The sequence below is a fragment of the Hirundo rustica genome, chromosome 10 (assembly GCF_015227805.2).
Source record: "Hirundo rustica isolate bHirRus1 chromosome 10, bHirRus1.pri.v3, whole genome shotgun sequence".
Lineage (NCBI taxonomy): Eukaryota > Metazoa > Chordata > Aves > Passeriformes > Hirundinidae > Hirundo > Hirundo rustica.
The window spans coordinates 10,761,966-10,779,865 of NC_053459.1; the positions used below are offsets into that span (position 1 = coordinate 10,761,966).

Sequence of the window (17,900 nt, forward strand, 5' to 3'; positions counted from 1 at the left end):
CTGAGTTTGTGAGGGCAGTTTTTAACCACAGGAGAAAGGTAGTTTAAGGCTCTGAATAGAGAAAGAGAATTTTTAAATGGACATTATTTACTGCTGTAGGTGGGTGAAGGGGAAACACTGCTCTGTTTCTGTGTTCCTGAGTAATTGCTATTTTTCTTCTCTCCTGGCACACATCTTGCTCCCTGACAGTGTGCAGGGATTTATCTGCTTTCCTGCCTAGCTCTTGCATTTACATTTATTTTAACTTGCTCCCCTATATTAAGCTGTTTGAAGCTTGCATGTTTTCTTCTTTTTGTTTGCTAACTTTGCAGTAAGAAATGGTGATAATCCTGCTGATTTGTGTGCCACTGTGTGTGTTGTTATTTAATGTCTGCTGGGCAGGGGAGCTGCAGTACAAGTAGGCAGGTGTTGCCACAATGAATACCAAGAGAAAGTTGCCAGCACAGGTGGAGAAACATTCTTCATTGTGGGAATCATAAATTCTTGGGAGTCATAAATTGTGCTTTAAGTTGAAATCCACAGAGCAGAAATTAAACTCTTTTATCAGGGAGCACAAAGCCACCGTGCTGTGAAAATTCACAACGTGTGTTTTATCAGTGGCAGGCAGTTGAGGAGTGGCAGCATTTCCCACATTTATTCACCTGTTCACTTGGTTCACAGCAACTTTTGTCAGCCTGTGTGGGTTTTATATATTTTTAGAGCAATAAGATAAAATATACACAGTATAGATATTTCACAAACAGGACAACTCTCAGATATCTACGATCTTTTTCTAAAGGTTGACAAAGATTTTCTCAATGGATATCACATCTTTCACCAAAAAGCTGTACACATCCTTTGAACGTAGGCACTCCTCAGCCAAGATGTGCTTTTTATACTTTAATTGTGGTTTTAATCACCATTTTGTACGACCCTGCAGCAAGTATTACTGTACTTCATAAAATGAGACATTTATCATAGGAAAAAACTGATCTGGACCTATCTCTAAGCAAACTGCACTGGGTAGAATTCTGCATGTTTATACCAGGTTTGAATTCACTTGTTCAAAAATTCTCTCACAAAACTAATGTTGCAACTAACATGGGTACAGCTTAGCTCTTTAAATCCTGTGACGTATATACATCAAAGTAATTAAGAATGTATAGGGCTTGCCATTTACAATCTTCTGCTTTATTCTTGAGCTGTGACTTAGACTTTCAAATGATGATCTAATGTAACTACAATTCCAGCAGAGATAAAGAAAATAATTCATAAGGTATCATTCATACACATAGTAAATTTTAGCAAAAGAAACAGAGCAAGTGCAAAGCACAGGATCAGAATTCATTAACGTCAGAATTCCCTTAAATTTTCATCCTAGAATTTATAGAGATGTTTCAGTAATTCAAGTGTTGTGCTTAATATGGCAGCAATCAGAAGAAGTATTTGACTGTAACAACTTCAAGGAAGCAAGATATCTGAAGAACAGCTCTATTTATATCCACCAACTAAATGACTTTTTATTTATATGAATTTCAAGGTGTGTATGGCAGAGGATGTGACGTTTGTGTTCTGGTTGACTGGAAACCCTACACATTAGAAGCTATACAAAGCAAAAAGAAAAATAAAATGCCAATAGACACCCAACCCTACTTCTTCGTTTCCCCCTCAAAAAAGAAAAAAACACAAGATAATTCACTGACGGGATGCTTCTTTTGTTATTCTTCCTGAGCAGTAAACAAAAAAAAATGATGCTTTAATTTGTTGGTAGACACAAAAGAACAGCACCTGAGATTCTCAAGGGGCAGCCAGCAGTAATAAATGCCCCAAATAAAGAACTGCTTTTGTTGTTTTAATTTCAGCACAAATTTTCACAGAAAATATAAAACTGAATTTATATGTTGCATTTTTTTCTTTCATGCATTTTTTTTTTCCAACTTTTTCAGGTATTATTCATTTGAAATTTTCCAATTTATTATTGCTCCATAATATCAACCTCACTAGGGTTGAAACTCACGATAAAATATCACTTGTTTGCTACCTGTCCTTTTATATGCCTTTATCATTAGTAGATATGGCTCAGTCCCGGCTTGTCTTTTCAATTTCATTCTCTCCTTCTCAGCAGGGCTGCTCTCAACCCCTTCATCCCTCAGCCTGGACTGACCGAGGATCTGCCCTGACCGAGGTGCAGCACCTGCCCCTTGCTCTTACTAAGTGAGGTATGCACCTATTTTAATAAATGTGGATCCACAACGAATCTTGACTCCTTTAAAGGCTGGATGTTCAGGATTAATTGAGTTAATTGAGTGATGATTATGACTCACCACCTCCTCACCCCTCTCCTGATTTACCCCAATTTTACAGCTCAAGCTTCAGATCCTAAACAATGCAAAGACTTAACCAACAAGCTGGATTCTTGCCTAACAGCTACAGAGAGGCTGTGGTAAGTACAAAACTCATCCTAAAGCTCTGAACTTTTGGTTTACACAATGCTGAACCTTGCTAGGGAGAAGAACCAGGGTCTAATTTCTGTAAAAATGAAGAATAAATATTATATGTTTATGGGAAAACAATGAAGCCAATATGACTTCATTGTCATGCAGAAGAGGGTCACTCTGCACAACGTGGCCTTAACATCAACCCAAATTTAGGGAAAAGTCGACCTGACAGATTCAAGGTATCCGTGGTGTTTGCAGAGGCAGTGGATGTGTGCTGGCATTCCATACAGTCCACAGCCTGTTAGAAACTCTATCTACTGTTTGTTAAAACCTTTTCAAAACAGAATTGTAATGTTGTTAGACAGTTCTGGGCCAGTTTTCATGAGGCCTCCCACATAAAGAACCTCTCATTTATTTTATATTCAGACTAGAAATATATACAAATTACAGTATCTAGTCTTTATTTGAAGACCACTAGCGATAAAGACTCAAGGTATATTTTTCTCAGGAATCACAATTTTAATCTGAATTATTCTAATTTTCAGTCACCAGATCTGATTTTACTTTTTTTTCCTCACAGATTAAGGAGCTACATGCTAATAGAAGAACTAACATAGCATTTTTACTTTGTAGGTGATTTTACAGTAAGATTAGGCTGGTTTTAACATGCTTTTAGATGAGCTGAACATTTTGTGGTCACTATTTATGAAGACTAGTGTGCTATAACTCACATGGACATATCATGGCAGTACAAGTTGAATCTTCACCATTTCTCCTTGTGTAACCACTTCACATATATTTTCTTCATGCAGTTATCTCCCACTAAGAGTTACTGGTTTCTGAGGAAACAGGCTGTGGACCTGCAAAGATTTTATAGGGAATAGGCCAAAAATTTTCCTTATACTGTAAAAATATTTAGAAAGAAGTGCTAGAATGTTTAAAGTCACAGGCACATAAGTTAGAATGAACAAACCAACAAACAGATAAATATCTGATGTGACATGTGTTACTGATTCAATATAAAGTTTCTTTGGTACTCGTAGGAGGATAGAGACTGTCCGGGAGGTGATCTCTGGATCAGCAGTGGTGTTGTGCAAACGTGGCTGAATGACTTGAGCCCTGGCTGTCTCTTGGGACTCAGGAACACAAAATATAAAGATTCTTAATCTGTGCCTTAGTACTAAAATCATTCAGTCTTTGACATCATCAGACAGAAAGTGGAGGACTTACCAAACTTCAAATCAAAAATCTTAGAGAGTGACTTTAATATGCCAACCTGATTTTTTTTTTTTTTTTTCCAGACTGGCAGATATTATATAACACACTAATGGGTGGAATGACTTCTTTTAATTTTAGTTCTGGGTTAATAAATTGTATATGAATATTTTTTATTTCTGAAATTACTACAAAATGATAAAAATCTACAATACTAAAACCAATAAACAGCTGACTTCCATCTCTATGGCTACATCCCAGACATTTTTGCATTACTACAGCAGTGACAACTATTAATCTCATCCCACTGTCTAGCACAAAAACCAGGATGACTGGTTTTGCTGAAGACAGTGTCTGGATCATTTTAAAATTGCCCCTTTCCTCAGCAGTGATCAATTCTGGGAAGAAAAGTACACGTGTAAAAACCAAAGGAACTGAGTTACTGATATTTGCAAGTTTACTGAAGATTTTTAAATAAAGACACATAAATTGTGAATGAAAACCAAAGTGCAATCTTTGCACACAGAGCAAGAGGTAGTTCAAATGGTGTCTGGCTTTCCACTGTCACACAATTTTTTTTTTCTACTCTCCATAGTCAAAAAAGCAAGATATTAAGTACTCTTTATTGCCCAAAAAAAAAAAAAAAAAAAAAAAAAAAGGCAGCATATTGCAGAAATAGTCTGTCATCCATTTGACAGCTTCAGCTCCATGCAGAGGTGCTGTAGCTCATTCTCTCTGGCAAACAGCAAGAAAAGCAGCAGCACAGCTGCACAGCTGCACAGCACATCCCCACACTGTGTGCAGCCTGTCAGCAAATGGAGAGTACCTAATCCCTGAGCCTCTGCAGGGGGAACGCAGGCACTTAAACGAAGCTCCAACAAATGAAAAATGAGGCAAGCTCTGTAGAGGAATGTTTAACTTGAACTTTTCAGTAAATTTCATAAATGGCCCTGGCGAAATAAGAGGATTACATTGAACTGAGATTAATTTTACTATAAAAATTGAATGAGAGGTGCACATTTACCCTTTGGAAAGCTGATCTGCTGATATGGTGGAATACAAAACAAATATAATCTAGATTTCTTAACACTCTCTAAAACTCAATGATGCTAGCATGAAGTATAAAAGACATTATCATATAGTATCATATTCTGATCTTCACATTAATTCAGAAAGAGATGCATTTTCATGATTAAGAATCAAATAGGTAGACTTCCTAAAAGAAATAACAGGAAAAATCCGTATCATCTTTGATAAGTGCTTATATTGACAACTAACTGGAATTGCCTAATTCCATTTGAGAATTATTTAAAAGCTGAAATTATTGTGATTAAATTTAATATTTTAATTTCTTTTCTCACAGAAGATTAAAAAGTAATCTCTAGCAGCCAGTAATTTTTTGCTTCCATTTCCAGACTGGGTAACAGTTCTGAGATGCTCTTCTTGTAACCATGTTCTACTTGATGCTGTCCATAGAAAGGACAAGAAGCCCTCTCCACTTTTTGTTACCATTAAAGCACAAGAGGAGGCCAAGTCAGGCACTACAGAAAAACAACCCATCATGAAGGGCATAATGAGACAGTATCAATCATCAAAACAAGCCAAAAGCATCCACTGCAATTGTTATTTATCATGATCATTTCTGGAGCAAATATTATGAAAAAGAAGCTTTTTAAAGATTTTTAAATTGCCTGAGGCAACCTGAGAATAGATTCAAGTGCAAGGTGAAGAACAGGAGAGGGAACAACACTTCCTTCTTGGAGCACTGTAACACAAGAACTTTATAATTAATGTGGTGGAGGAAAGGGAGCTAAGACATCTACATGGAGAAAAGAGACAATTAACACACGCAAAACTGTCTGTCCCCTGAATGGGAATAAGCACTGTTGTCTTTACTAGCAGAAGAAGTGAAAACTTAAACAAAGATGCCAGTTACATAATGGATCTGATACAACCACTGAATGATGTATGTGGATAGGAGAGCACCTGCACAAAGCATCAGCACATTCAGATCCAGTGTGGATGCAAGAATCTATTTTTGAAACCAGAGTGACAGGGAGGAAGTGTTTTAAAAAAAAGAAGTAAATCTATTGGAAGAATGATTAAAAGCCTTTTTTTGGACTTAACAGATATGGAATATCTGGACATCAGTCCTATAACATCAGGACTGCAATTTGGTCAGAAATAGCCTGCTTCAGCACAGAAGGATAAAACCTTTACATCATTAGTATGAAGGAAGCAGTTGAATCTGTTTTAGTGCAAGACTACTGAAAAATAAACTATGAGAGAAGAAAAAGAGGAAAGCAAGAGTGGGGACAATAATTTTAACACATAATATATGTAGCAAAAATAGCAAGGATATGAGAAGATAAAAGTGACATATAGCTGTATAATATACAGCTGGTATTGTACAGCCTCTGGCCCTGTTCTAACAGTGCTTCCACTATTCAGGAACTGTAAAACTTCCACTGCCTACCTAATGCAACCTGTGCATCACTTCTGCTCTTACTTTTGGAAGAGGTGTGTCAGAGACCAGTGCTGTGAGGGCAGAGCAGAGACTGCTGAGTTACAGGGTCACCTTCAGTAGGGCACGAAGCACCTGTGTTCCTCCTAGGACCTGCTGTCTGTACAGCCTTAACTCCCATCTCTGCTTTTTCACTGTTGCTCTTACAGACAAATGTTTTTCTATGAAACTTCATTAACAAAAATTGCTTGGTGGATCCATAACTGCCTCTCACCAAATAACTGATAGGCAAAATGAAATCCTACTTGATTTGAACCAAGTGGTAGTTTCTTGATATATCTTTTTCTGTTTATCCCGTCATAGACATGCAGGATCTACACCAATTCAAAATCAGGCCTCCTATTGAATTCTGCCAACAGCTTTCAATATCAAATGTTAGTGACACCTGGAATGTGTAAGGAATGTATAAGGGCATAGGATCCTATATAGCACCTTCCTCTCTTTTTTCGGCCATATATTTCTTAGGATCAAGGCTTAATGAATCTGTAACCTGCACAGTGAGCTTCTGGTAGAAAATGTGTTCTGCAGGTCTGTATCACTGAGCATTTGCATTAACCCTGTAAAGCAGGAGATGAGCAATGTAACACGACCATAAACATCTTGAGCATCTCCATGGACATCCACAGCACTGCTGGTTACTCACCTATCAGCACTCATTTTTCAAACTCCACATATGGGACAGAAGTAAAACTTTTTCCTATCTTGTCCATTTCACATTCCAAATTCCTATCTTTCCCTTTCCAGGATGCTATTTATTTTCCTAATACCTAAAACTGCTCTTTCTAGAAAATCCACTATATGCAGTCATGGCATCTCTCCATAATTGCTGTCAAATCATGTTAACTACTTACTCCAGAAGAAATTGGAAATGACCAGGTCCTTGCTGGGGCAGAGATGAACATGGAGTCATAACAGTTTCTCATCACAGATAAGTGCCAATTCATTCAATATTAAAAACAGTAGAGGAAGCCAGAAAAACTTTGGAGAATCAAAACCATTTTAGAAAGAAGTAGTAATTAAGGCCTAGGATATTCAGCCAGTTAAAAGGAGTGCTGTGGAGATTACCCATAAACTGCATCTGAAATTAAGACCCTTTATTTTCCATTTATTTCATCAGAAAATTAAGAAAACTTTTCTCTCTGCATATACATTTCTCCCATTAAATTTATTAAAACTGATGGGAGTGATGTAGCACAAACAGTGCAAAGGTAAGATGTGCGTCAATTTCATTTGATGCTGTCATACAGTTCTGACTTCAATTCTAAAGAAAAGTTCATTTTAGAATTGTGGTACATTTTAGTAAAACAAACAGATATATCCAGTTGGGTCTTAAAAAACCGATGGGGACTACACAATCTGTCCTCTGGAGATATGAAGTGAAGGAAATAATCCCTTCCCTTGATTGACCAGCTGTGCTGCCATCACTGTGTGACGCTGCTGCCTTTGCTGACTGCCAGGGCACAGCGCTGACCAGGGCTCAGCCTTTCCAGCAGAGCTGCTCTCCAGCCACTTTCTCCCTTTCCCTGCCACTTCTGGTCCAGCAGAATTAGGCAGTACTGCTGGCCATAAATCGGAAATTACCACTCTTAGAACCCAGTGTTACTAAAGATACAATGATTTTGCTGTTTAAGTTTTAAATTTTTTTTTTTCCCTTTTCAAATACCATTTATAGTTTTAGTGCCCCAGAACAAGAGCTGCTCCTTTGCATATCAAGAAATATCAAAACTGCAGGAATCCTTTCTGAATGATTAGTAACATCAGTCATTCCAGTAAATTAAGCATACCAAGCTACAAAGTGAAGGAATAAAGATTTTTTTTTTTCTTCTGAGAAGCATAGCATAGACTATGGGAAACAAAAAGGGCTGGAAGATGAGGCTGGGAAATAAAATGCCACCTCTTAGACTGGCTATTTCTGGATCAGTACTTTTATCACCCTGCCTGCCAAAGAGGCTTCTGCATGAAAGTCCCAAGAACAGCCGAGCTGCAGTCAGACCAGGCCTATATTTAGCCTAGAACACCTTGGATAGCAGCTAAAGGAAGAGTAAATTAACTTGGGAAATAGCAGTTGAGACGGGAAAACTCTAGTCTATCTCCAGCAGAGCATGAACATGCCTTGGCTTTGTACGTAAGCTTGTATTTCTCAAAGGGCAAACATCCTTTCACCTCTTCCTGTTCTCAGGCAAGAGGACAGGGCGGTTGCTGTCCCACATTCTCCCTCAGGCTTATCTACTTCTGTCTTTTCTGGGCATTTAGCAATTCTAATCCTAAAGGGAGGAGTGGGAGCAGAAACAGGATAGAGACAGACAAGATCAAACCCACAGCACAGATGCTGCTTTACCCCAACATTCTGCTTCCAGCTTGAACTGCTCAGTGTTCTCCCTCTGGGAAAGTACTATAGGACTTAGGAACTCCTCCTCCCTTGGAGAAGGGTGGGTGGAGAGGGGCTTTCATCTCTGCTGTTACACCTTTTAGGGTAGCTTGGGTTTTTGTTTTGTGTCTTGTAGCACTTTGCTCTTTTTTTCTCTTTGAACCAGCTTTCCAGAAGCTGCTGCTGAATGGAGCTATAAGGAACTTTAATCTATTGCCTTGTAAATACTGGATGTGTCTTAACTATTCTCCCTCTGCTTGGTTCTGCTTAAAGCCCAAGACGTCACTAGTCCCCAGATGCACACAGGAAAGGAAGAGACCCAGGATCTGTTCCTCCCTCCGCCCCCAAAGCAGCTTCATACCTGATCAACCCAGGCACATTTTAGCACCAGGAGACCAAGACATGGTACTCCTCTAGAGGCATCAGTCATTCCTTGAGCCATTTGCTGTCAGTCACAGGCAGCAGAGGATGGAACATTCCCCATCTGCTGCACAAACAGGCCCCAACGTTCTGATCAAGCACTGCCTGCGCTGCTGCACTGGGCTGGGGTGACCACTCCTGCTCTTGGGGTAACCACCTACACTCAGCTGAGAAAAACTGCTAAAAACACTGCACAGGGGGAGAGTTACGGTAATGGGAACACCGAGCGGGAAGGTCCCACAGGACGGGGTCACATAGCACAGATGTTTTCCAGTTCATGCAATCAAGAGACCAGGAAAGTAGGAGACAGCAAGTCCAGAAAAGGCTCACCTATCAGCAATTATACCTCCCCTTTGAATTTCAGCATTTCCAGAATCCATTTCAGCAAGGCTTTTCATTTTTCTCCATTCTGCCAACAGCTTTAGCTATAGCAAAGTTTTGGCTTGGGGGTGGCACGTTCACGTTGAAAGCACGGCCTTCTCTCTCATGTCAGGTAGGCCCTGATTTCCTGCCTCTGCAGAGTCCAGGCCGCTCAGGGCATGGGAACTGGCACCACTCATGTGAAGACAGGGGTGCCAAGGCCCAGAAACTCCACAGGTGACAGACCTACCTCCAGCAGGGACCAGCAGAGAGGGCACTAGTGTCACAGGCACCTGGAATTTCACCAGTCCCTGCCCTTAGGCACCCACGTTCTCATCAGGAGAGCTCAGTAAGGAAAAGGAGACAGAAAAAAGTAAAACACAAGGTTGAGGGGAAAGAAGGAAGAATCTGGACAATTCAATTATGCAAGCAGTCTGCATATGGAAATTTGAGTATCTGATTAAGTCTGGCAGTGGGCATGGGGACTTCATAAGTGATTGGAATTAATTCTTGCACAGCCTCCTAGAAAATAGGAAGAAGCACTGTAATTAATTCATGTCAGATGGGATGAATCTAAAGTGTTCCCTAAACATGGTAAAAAGCCAACATCTAACAACAATAACAAAGAAATACTGCACAAGTTCAGTAGCAGCTATCAGTGCCTGGATGGCCCATGCATGATTTTTTTTTGCTGCTTTTGTTAATACAGAAGGACATGAAACTCATTCAAAACAGTAACCAGTGGTGGTATATAAAGCCAGTTGAACTTACCATGCTAAAAAAGCATCTATTTTAAAATATAAGACTTCTGATTGTACCTTTTATTATACCTTATAAAGGTATACAAAACAGTGCAGTACTACAATGACTACACACACCCATGGACTGATTTTAGTGAGCTTCTCCCTTAATCCAAAATTCCTGAGAAGGAGGAATCTTTATGATCTTACACCGCCCCTCCACTCATGTCTGAACTACTCTTAGATATATAATTTGTTTGCAGGACAGTACTGCAATCATGAATAATGTGACTTTTCAGTTCATTCCTGTAATTTACTATCTTTACACCTTTTAAGCTAGACTGCTCTCCTAATATGCTAAAAGCTGCCCTTGGTAGGAAAAAAGAAGCATCACCCCAAAGGGTTTCATTCACTTTCAGGCAAACTAAAACCATAGTCTGAGCTGAAAACGACAGCCAGAACAACCAAAATCACATCACCACAGTTACTTGTTTTTTCCTTCCTTTTTAAACAGGCAACCAACCTATTTTCCCACTGAAACAGTTACACAAACACTTACACTATCAAATCTGAAAGTTCCTCAAAATTTCCAAGTCAATGAAAGCCAGATTCTAGAGGGAGACAACATGGGTAAAAAAAAGTATCAATACACATGATATTTTAATACAAAATATTAGCTTTTTTCTTTTTTTTTTTTTGTACACAAGTCAGTTTTTTTTAAAATATAGAACCTTAAAAAATGAACAAATTGCTATCCACACACTATAAACACTTGTTTGTGCTCAGTTTGATCAAGTTATCAGAACAATTTAAACACCAGTCCATAGTTTAAACACTGCCTTGAAGTTGGATGCAAACTATGCCGCACTGCGCGCTACCATTATTGTATGTACAGGGTGAGGCGCCTTCGGTCGGGTTTAATGCGGTAATAAAAAACTGTTCAGTTATCAGGTTCTTTGTGCAAGGATTTCACATTCTACTCATGCTCAGGTCTGTATTACATTTCAGTGGCACTGGTCTGAGCAAGCACAGGTAAATTCTGTGAATGTTCACCGGAAGAATGTCCGTTACGTGTTCTGGAAGTACAAGTTCTTCAGCTGGATAAAAGAAAACTTGTTAGTTTAGGGGAAATAACTAACCTGATTAGCCAGAATTTAACAATTTCTAAGCACTGAAAGGAATTTTGATTTCTCAAAGTTGAATAAAAGTAATTAACTATCACATTTTCATAAAGATTACCTATGAAGCAGGTACATCTCAGGAATATTTGTAATTGCCCGTTTTTTGAACGCATAGAAAGGAAAAATTTTCTCTCAAAGTTGGAGGTCTTAAAAGGTCTTGTTTTAGTAGTAAATCATCCACAAGTTGCAGGTTGTTAGCCAAGTAGATTTAGGATGATTTACTTGCGTTACAGTAATTTACACAATTGAGCTTTAGGCATACAGTACAAAACTATGAACAAAAAGGTGAAGCAAACTTTTTTATTTATATTCAGGTAAAAACATTAACCTGATGAAGTAAATTATTGCAGATTTGAGAAATCAGCACATAAAACAGTTGGACAGAGCATTGCTTACAGGTGCTTTATCTGTGTCAAAAGACAAAGGCTGAACTGCTTGTTCCAAGCTAGCACTGGGGGGAAAGAAAAAAAGAAAAAAAAAAAAGGAGAAAAAACTACAAAATTAGCCAGGAACTCAGATCAAGAACAGGAAAACTGTTTACTCAAACAGGGAATGAAACGACTAATTTGTCTTTTAAAAAACTTTACATCAATTCGAAATGCTCTGGGCCTTACCACAATACATACTGGCCAGCCCAAGCTGTTGGACTTCAACTACATGAAAGAAATAATTCTTCCTTGCCTCCAGTACGAGGCTTTTTCTGCCTGAATCACTGTGTAAACAGCTCTGGAGCGCTCTGGTAACGACTGTCGCCATTATATCCTACTTCTACAGTAAAACTATGCTATAAGAAAGGTTCTACCTAGTTACAAAGGCTGAATTATATTGACAATATATATTTGATTTCAGTAAAATTTAAATTATCTTAATCAGAGAAAGAGGCATGGAGCAGTTAAATGCCCACGCTAACCAAAACATAACAATTGTTGAATGTTGCACACAAAAAGAACCAAGTGAATTGCACATCAGACAATACATGAGGATGGGTAAAATTAGAGGCAGGTGAGGGTACACAGAACTAGTCTACTAAACTAGATTCGTCAAATACATGGTGTATTTTAATTTCTGTACTTATGTACAAAAGTTGTCTTTGGAGGAAAAACTTCAGACTTAGCTAGATGGATACACACAGCCCAGTATTAAACTGCACAGCGACATTTATTGTTCCAGCCTGGAAAAACATCCCTTTTTAAATTTCACACAGCAAAGCAAGTTAAAAACTTCACTCATCAAATAAATGATAATTTAAACAAGAACTTGCTAAAGAAACCTTGTCACAACAACTTTTAGGGCCTGATCACTTTAAGTCCATAGGGGCTTTTAATGAATATCAACCAAGTGTCTTTGTTTATAATCTGCAAGCCGTTTTTCTACAACAAGAAGGCGTAACACGTTTCCTTGACTCGGGTGATATATTTAGAAAAGAATCACGAGTTTCTCTTTTGCTGTAACAGGCAGACATTGCATTTTTCATTGCGATCAGGAAAGATGGAATGACTGCTGCCCTTCTCTCGCAGCTATCAAGAGTTTTTCACGCATTATCTCAATAGTTGAATAGTCCGGCAATTTGAGATAGTTCACACAAGTCATTACTGAGGGTAAGAAATCATCGGGATTCTCCGTGGACTCAAAGGTCTTCCGTACAATCGTCAAGGGAGGATTCAAACTTCGAAAACCTAGTAATGAGAAAAGACACTCAGAATAAGGCTGCTCCTCCTCAACACCCATAGCTGACTGCAGACACGCACAGAGACAGAAGCACGCATCACACAACTGACTTACTGGACACCTTCACAAGTTCAGAACACAGCTTTATAAAGCTGCACAAAAAGCTAAAAATACCTAAAACCCTGCCTGCAGATTCATCTTCCAAGATGAATTTAAAATAAAGGAATAAGCCAGATAAATCTCCTTTTAATTGTGTTCTGTGTGTATAAAAATGCTATTCTAATCATAGTATTTTTAAGTTTGTTGGCTTCACACACATTTTTTAAGGTTCTCAGGAATCACCTATGACTCTAGTACCTGATTATTCTTACTCCAGCTATCATTTCTCTATTCCTAACACTCAATTGTGTCTGCACCATGTCTCCGCAGAAGAGCTCCCAAAATATACTTAGAAAAATAGAATAATCAAGTCTTTCCCCCAAATCACAAAGAATGTCAATATTGGAACAGATGCATGAATGCTCTTTTGACCTGCAAAGCACTCAGCTGAGAATATAGTGAAATGTGTATTCTACAACAGTCCTAGCAAAGTCAGCCAATTTCTCTGTTCACTGCACTGTCTCTAAATGCTGAAATTCAAAAGGAGGAGAAATTACATAAGAGCAATAATATCATAAGTGTTGTCTCCTTTCTAGAAAAGAGACTATTGTTTTCAGGTTGCAATGCATCACTTTGTTGCCGTAACTTAATGAACCTCTAGCCAAAAAACACGGTATTAGGAGCTTTCAGTTTTATATAAATTCTGAACTCTCTTTTGCCCTCAGATAGACTTTCTGGCAACAATTTAAACTTGGAGAGCCAACTGTAGGAATTGTCATGAGATTAACACAAACGTTACGAGGATTACACCTGAAGTCTGCCCAACCACTTCCAAAATTAGAAATGTGAAACCAGTGTGAACCTCTCAAATACAAAAGTTAAGAAATTTCTTCCTATATTGAAGTAATCATCTTATTCAGAAATACATCAGTAACAGTATTTCATGCACAGCAATATGCAATAAGGAAAACCTACCTCCTACAGGCAGTCTGGGGCTGCCTGTCACAAACTGAAGAAACAGTCTTTGCTGCTCACTATCAAAACTACTGAGAATTTCAAAGAGATACTTCACTGCTCGACTGAGGAGGGAAAAGAACCAAGAGAATGTTATTTTGTTTAGAGTTAAAATAATTACATCAGATTCATATTCAGCACAGTATGAACATTTTCACATAAATGTCATATAGTTCCTTTAGCATGAATAACAATGTGTGAAGATTATTTCAAGAAACGATTTTCTACTGTTGTGGTTGTTTAACAAGACCAAGATGGCATTACCTGTCATGTGTATAACCGTGATCAGGCCTGCAACATTCCATTAAAGTCTTTGCATCCCAAGTGTCTGTCTTGCTGCCACACAAGAGCTGCTCCAACTGTAAAATTAAACAAGGAATAAATGTTCCCCTTTGTCTTGCAAAGCACCAGGAACACAGGAGTACCACAAAGGCTTGGCTAACACACTGTTCCAAAGTGTGCTTTAATGTTCATTCTTAAAGTCAAAGGTCTGAGTTTATAAACAAACCCCTTGAAGTACAGTCTTCAAATAGACTCCCTCGAAGAAGAATAAAACATTCTCTCCTCTAGTCCAGAGAATCATAACTGTGACTCAATTCAGTCCACTTAAGAGTGTTGAGCATTTTACAAGGAAACTGGTATGGTGGTGGTGAGACTAAAGCAAGGTCAACTATGCTTATTCTTTACTTTTTCATCTGAATTTCTTCTTACTGTCTGAGGCTTTGCTAAAGAGCTGACTAATTGTTTTATTATTTTAACAGAAGATCCAGGTAGCATCCACATCTATCTACAGCTATTCAGAGGTACTGCAACACAAGGAATTAGAGCACCCACACTCCACAGAGAAATGAAGCATGATACATAAATTAATGCACTCCTGAAAAAAGCTGGATACACACAACTTAAAGAAAATGGAGCTGTTCATAATAAAAGCATTAAGTACAAGTTAGGAGAAATCTTTAACTAACCTGCATCAAATGCAATGTCATCAGGCTGTCGCAAATGCCCTGCACCCAGGTTAAGACTGCCCATATGTACAGATAAAGGTTATAAAAGCAGCAGCAAAACCACTTTTCACCAACCTCCTCAGGATAGAAGTACTGCAGATGACTAAGGGGGAACACCGACTCAAATCCATCTCTGAAGGAGTCAAACTGTCTGGCAACACCTTCATTTAGTGCCCAGAATATAACCAACTGCAGGGAATGAAAAAAATAAAAATGACAAATGCAATTTGAACAAAGGAAGCAGGCAGTGATCACTACTGTACAAGACAGTACAACTGCAGCAGCCAAACTCCAGCAGCCCAGCCATATGCTCACTGGAGTTACCACAGGCTGCACACTGATTCATGGAGCTGCTCTACAGAATTGCCTCATTCTGCCTTCATTCATAATTAAAATTACCCTTAACATGAACATTTTGCAGAATTTAAACAACTTATTTGCCTTTGTTTTTAACAAAGCAAACAGAACTCAGAATATGTGGTTAAACTGAGCTTATTTAACAAAATAATTTAAAGTAAATCTGAACATTTGTTATTTTTAAAAGCCTTACCTAGGTGTTCTCTCTCTACACCACTTAAAATGCAGCACCTGAAGCAGAAATCCACAGGGCATCATTGGCAGTAATATTTTAATTTCCCCCATGGAAATATATGGGTCCCTCTTCTAATATTAAGTTCAAAAAAGGTAACTCCAGCCTGTTTGATATATTAAGTAGCTTAATATTCTAAGAATACACAGGAACAAAAGTAACTTCATTTCAAGTTACTGGAATATGGTTAAGAGTCACAATGCAAAAGACAGTAATACACTAATCTAGGCTTTTAAAGGGTATTTTTTCTGTTTTGTTTTGGTTTTGTATCTGTGTTTACTCCCTCAACATTAAATTAACTTCCAAAGTGGACAGCATATATTGAAACAACAATTATTGAGGGGAGGAAGGGCATATAACAGAAATAAGACCAGAGTTCTTTTAAATAAATCTGCAGCCTCCTCGTACTCCACTAAATTAAGGTATTTTACAGGGCAGATTGCAGGCCAAGTTCAGTTCAATTCTTTTGTCAGTCAGTGCTATTGATGATTACATTGCCTTGGATACCCTCAACTCCAGCAGGAAACAAGGGCTGGTTGTAAAAGATGTGCTGTCAACACAGAACTACTTGTTTAAAGTGTGTTAAAAGCTCCAGCCTGTGGTGAGGATTCAAGTCACCTACGGACACATCTGAACAGGATTAAAAAGTTCATGGGTCCTGAAGCAAGTATGTAACCCTGTCCCAGTAACTGAAGGGTTCCTGGCTCCAGAAAGCTCTCGAGACACAAAAGTTCATTAGGATCTGCTGGTAAGTTTTCTGAGGGAAGAGTCAGGCATTGAATTTCACATGAGATACATTGCACGACTTTCACAAACTAGCTTTAATACTGAAGAGGAAGACAGCAAGCACCAGCAGCACAAAAAACCACTTTTACAACACAGAATAGTCTGTGGCTATTCTAACAGCAGAGCTGCTTACCTACAATTGTGATTACTTTTTATGATCAAGAGCAGGTGGCATAATTAAGCTGTACTGTATTCTTGCAAATTCAAAGAGAAGATCAAATTGCTAGACAAAAATCTACACTACTAAAGCTTTTTGTTCACAATTTAGAACAAGCAAGGTGGCCTCTTTATAATACAGGGGAGAAGAGGGGGTGGGAAAAAAAAAAGAATAGTCTTTCACTATATTAGTAATTGAAGCAGTTCTACTTTCTGATAAAGGCAGCTCCTGTGGGAACTGTCCCTGGGGGGAAAACGGGGAGGTAGAGGGAAGAGTGACATGATGGCAAGAGAGGCATGAAAAGCAACAGCAGGATACTCCAGTTTTATAAACTACTTTTCATGTTAATCCTCACACAAGATTTTAATGTAAATGATGTGTTCAGGAGAAGGGCAGCTGACCCACAGATGCTGTACAGGCCAGCTGATCAATTAAGCATATTGTTTCTAAAATGCAGTTCATCATACTTGCGATGCAGAGCACACTAATTTTCCTCTGACAACTTTTCTATTTCTTTCACATCAAGTCTATAAAGCTATAAAGACAAAGATAGGAAAAGCTACAAAGAGGTCCTTTAAAAAAATAGTTCCAGAAGATTTCAGAAGGAGGAGAGCAAGTTTTCTGTAGTCATCTCCTTTTCCTCTACAATGCCAGAAGCCTGCAGCAGGACAACTACAGGACATCTGAGCCATCTGCAAGCCTTTCTCAGTTATCAGATAGCTGACACAAGCTACTGAGGGAAGGAAAAAAAAAAAAGACTGTAAACTATGGAAATCAGAATGGAATGCTTGAATGTAACATTACTCAATAAACAGAGACTGCAAATTCTGTTTCTAATAAACTGTGGAAGTTTATATTGTTCCTCTGTTAGGTCTGCAAAGAGCTTTAAATCCAAGTTTATTCAATTCTGTAAGTGATTCCTGATTCTTGACTAGCAGAATTTACTGTTAACAAATAAATACATGAGCAGTAGATAGGTAACAGTTTGGAACTATAAAGTGAATACAAACTGCTCAATATTCACTTGTAAGGATTATGGAACAGCTTTGCAAAATCTCTCATCTGATAAGCAGGAATTTACATGGCCCTTATTGAATTGTTTCTACCAACACATCAGATGTGTTTCTTATCAGTGCTTCAAAACTTAACAGTCCTCAGAGTGAAACTGGCAGTACCCTAACCTGTCAGGAAATGTATTTAGTAACTGGAATAGAGATCCTCCCCTCCATCCCACTCACAACTTCATGTGATAATATTGCATTCTCCCTGTCTTTCCTCACCTCTTTTCCAGGCTGTTTTTAACCAATTCCCTTTATTACTTCTTTAGAAAGAAACAGCTTCCTATCTTTTTTCAG

General features: G+C 38.4%; 1 protein-coding gene across 6 annotated transcripts in view; it reads right to left on the reverse strand.

The window, feature by feature from the left end:
- Positions 1 to 11,511: 11,511 nt before the first annotated feature.
- TRIP12 (thyroid hormone receptor interactor 12) overlaps positions 11,512 to 17,900 on the reverse strand; it is a 79,445-nt gene continuing 73,056 nt past the window's right edge. For all 6 annotated transcript variants that reach the window (XM_040074205.2, XM_040074210.2, XM_040074209.2 and 3 more), the window contains 4 exons: positions 15,089 to 15,202; positions 14,271 to 14,365; positions 13,968 to 14,071; positions 11,512 to 12,901 (listed from right to left, as the gene is read on the reverse strand). In XM_040074205.2, the coding sequence (XP_039930139.1) occupies positions 12,705 to 12,901; positions 13,968 to 14,071; positions 14,271 to 14,365; positions 15,089 to 15,202 (510 nt within the window). In that variant the 3' untranslated portion in view covers positions 11,512 to 12,704. The remainder of the gene's footprint in view (positions 12,902 to 13,967; positions 14,072 to 14,270; positions 14,366 to 15,088; positions 15,203 to 17,900) is intronic.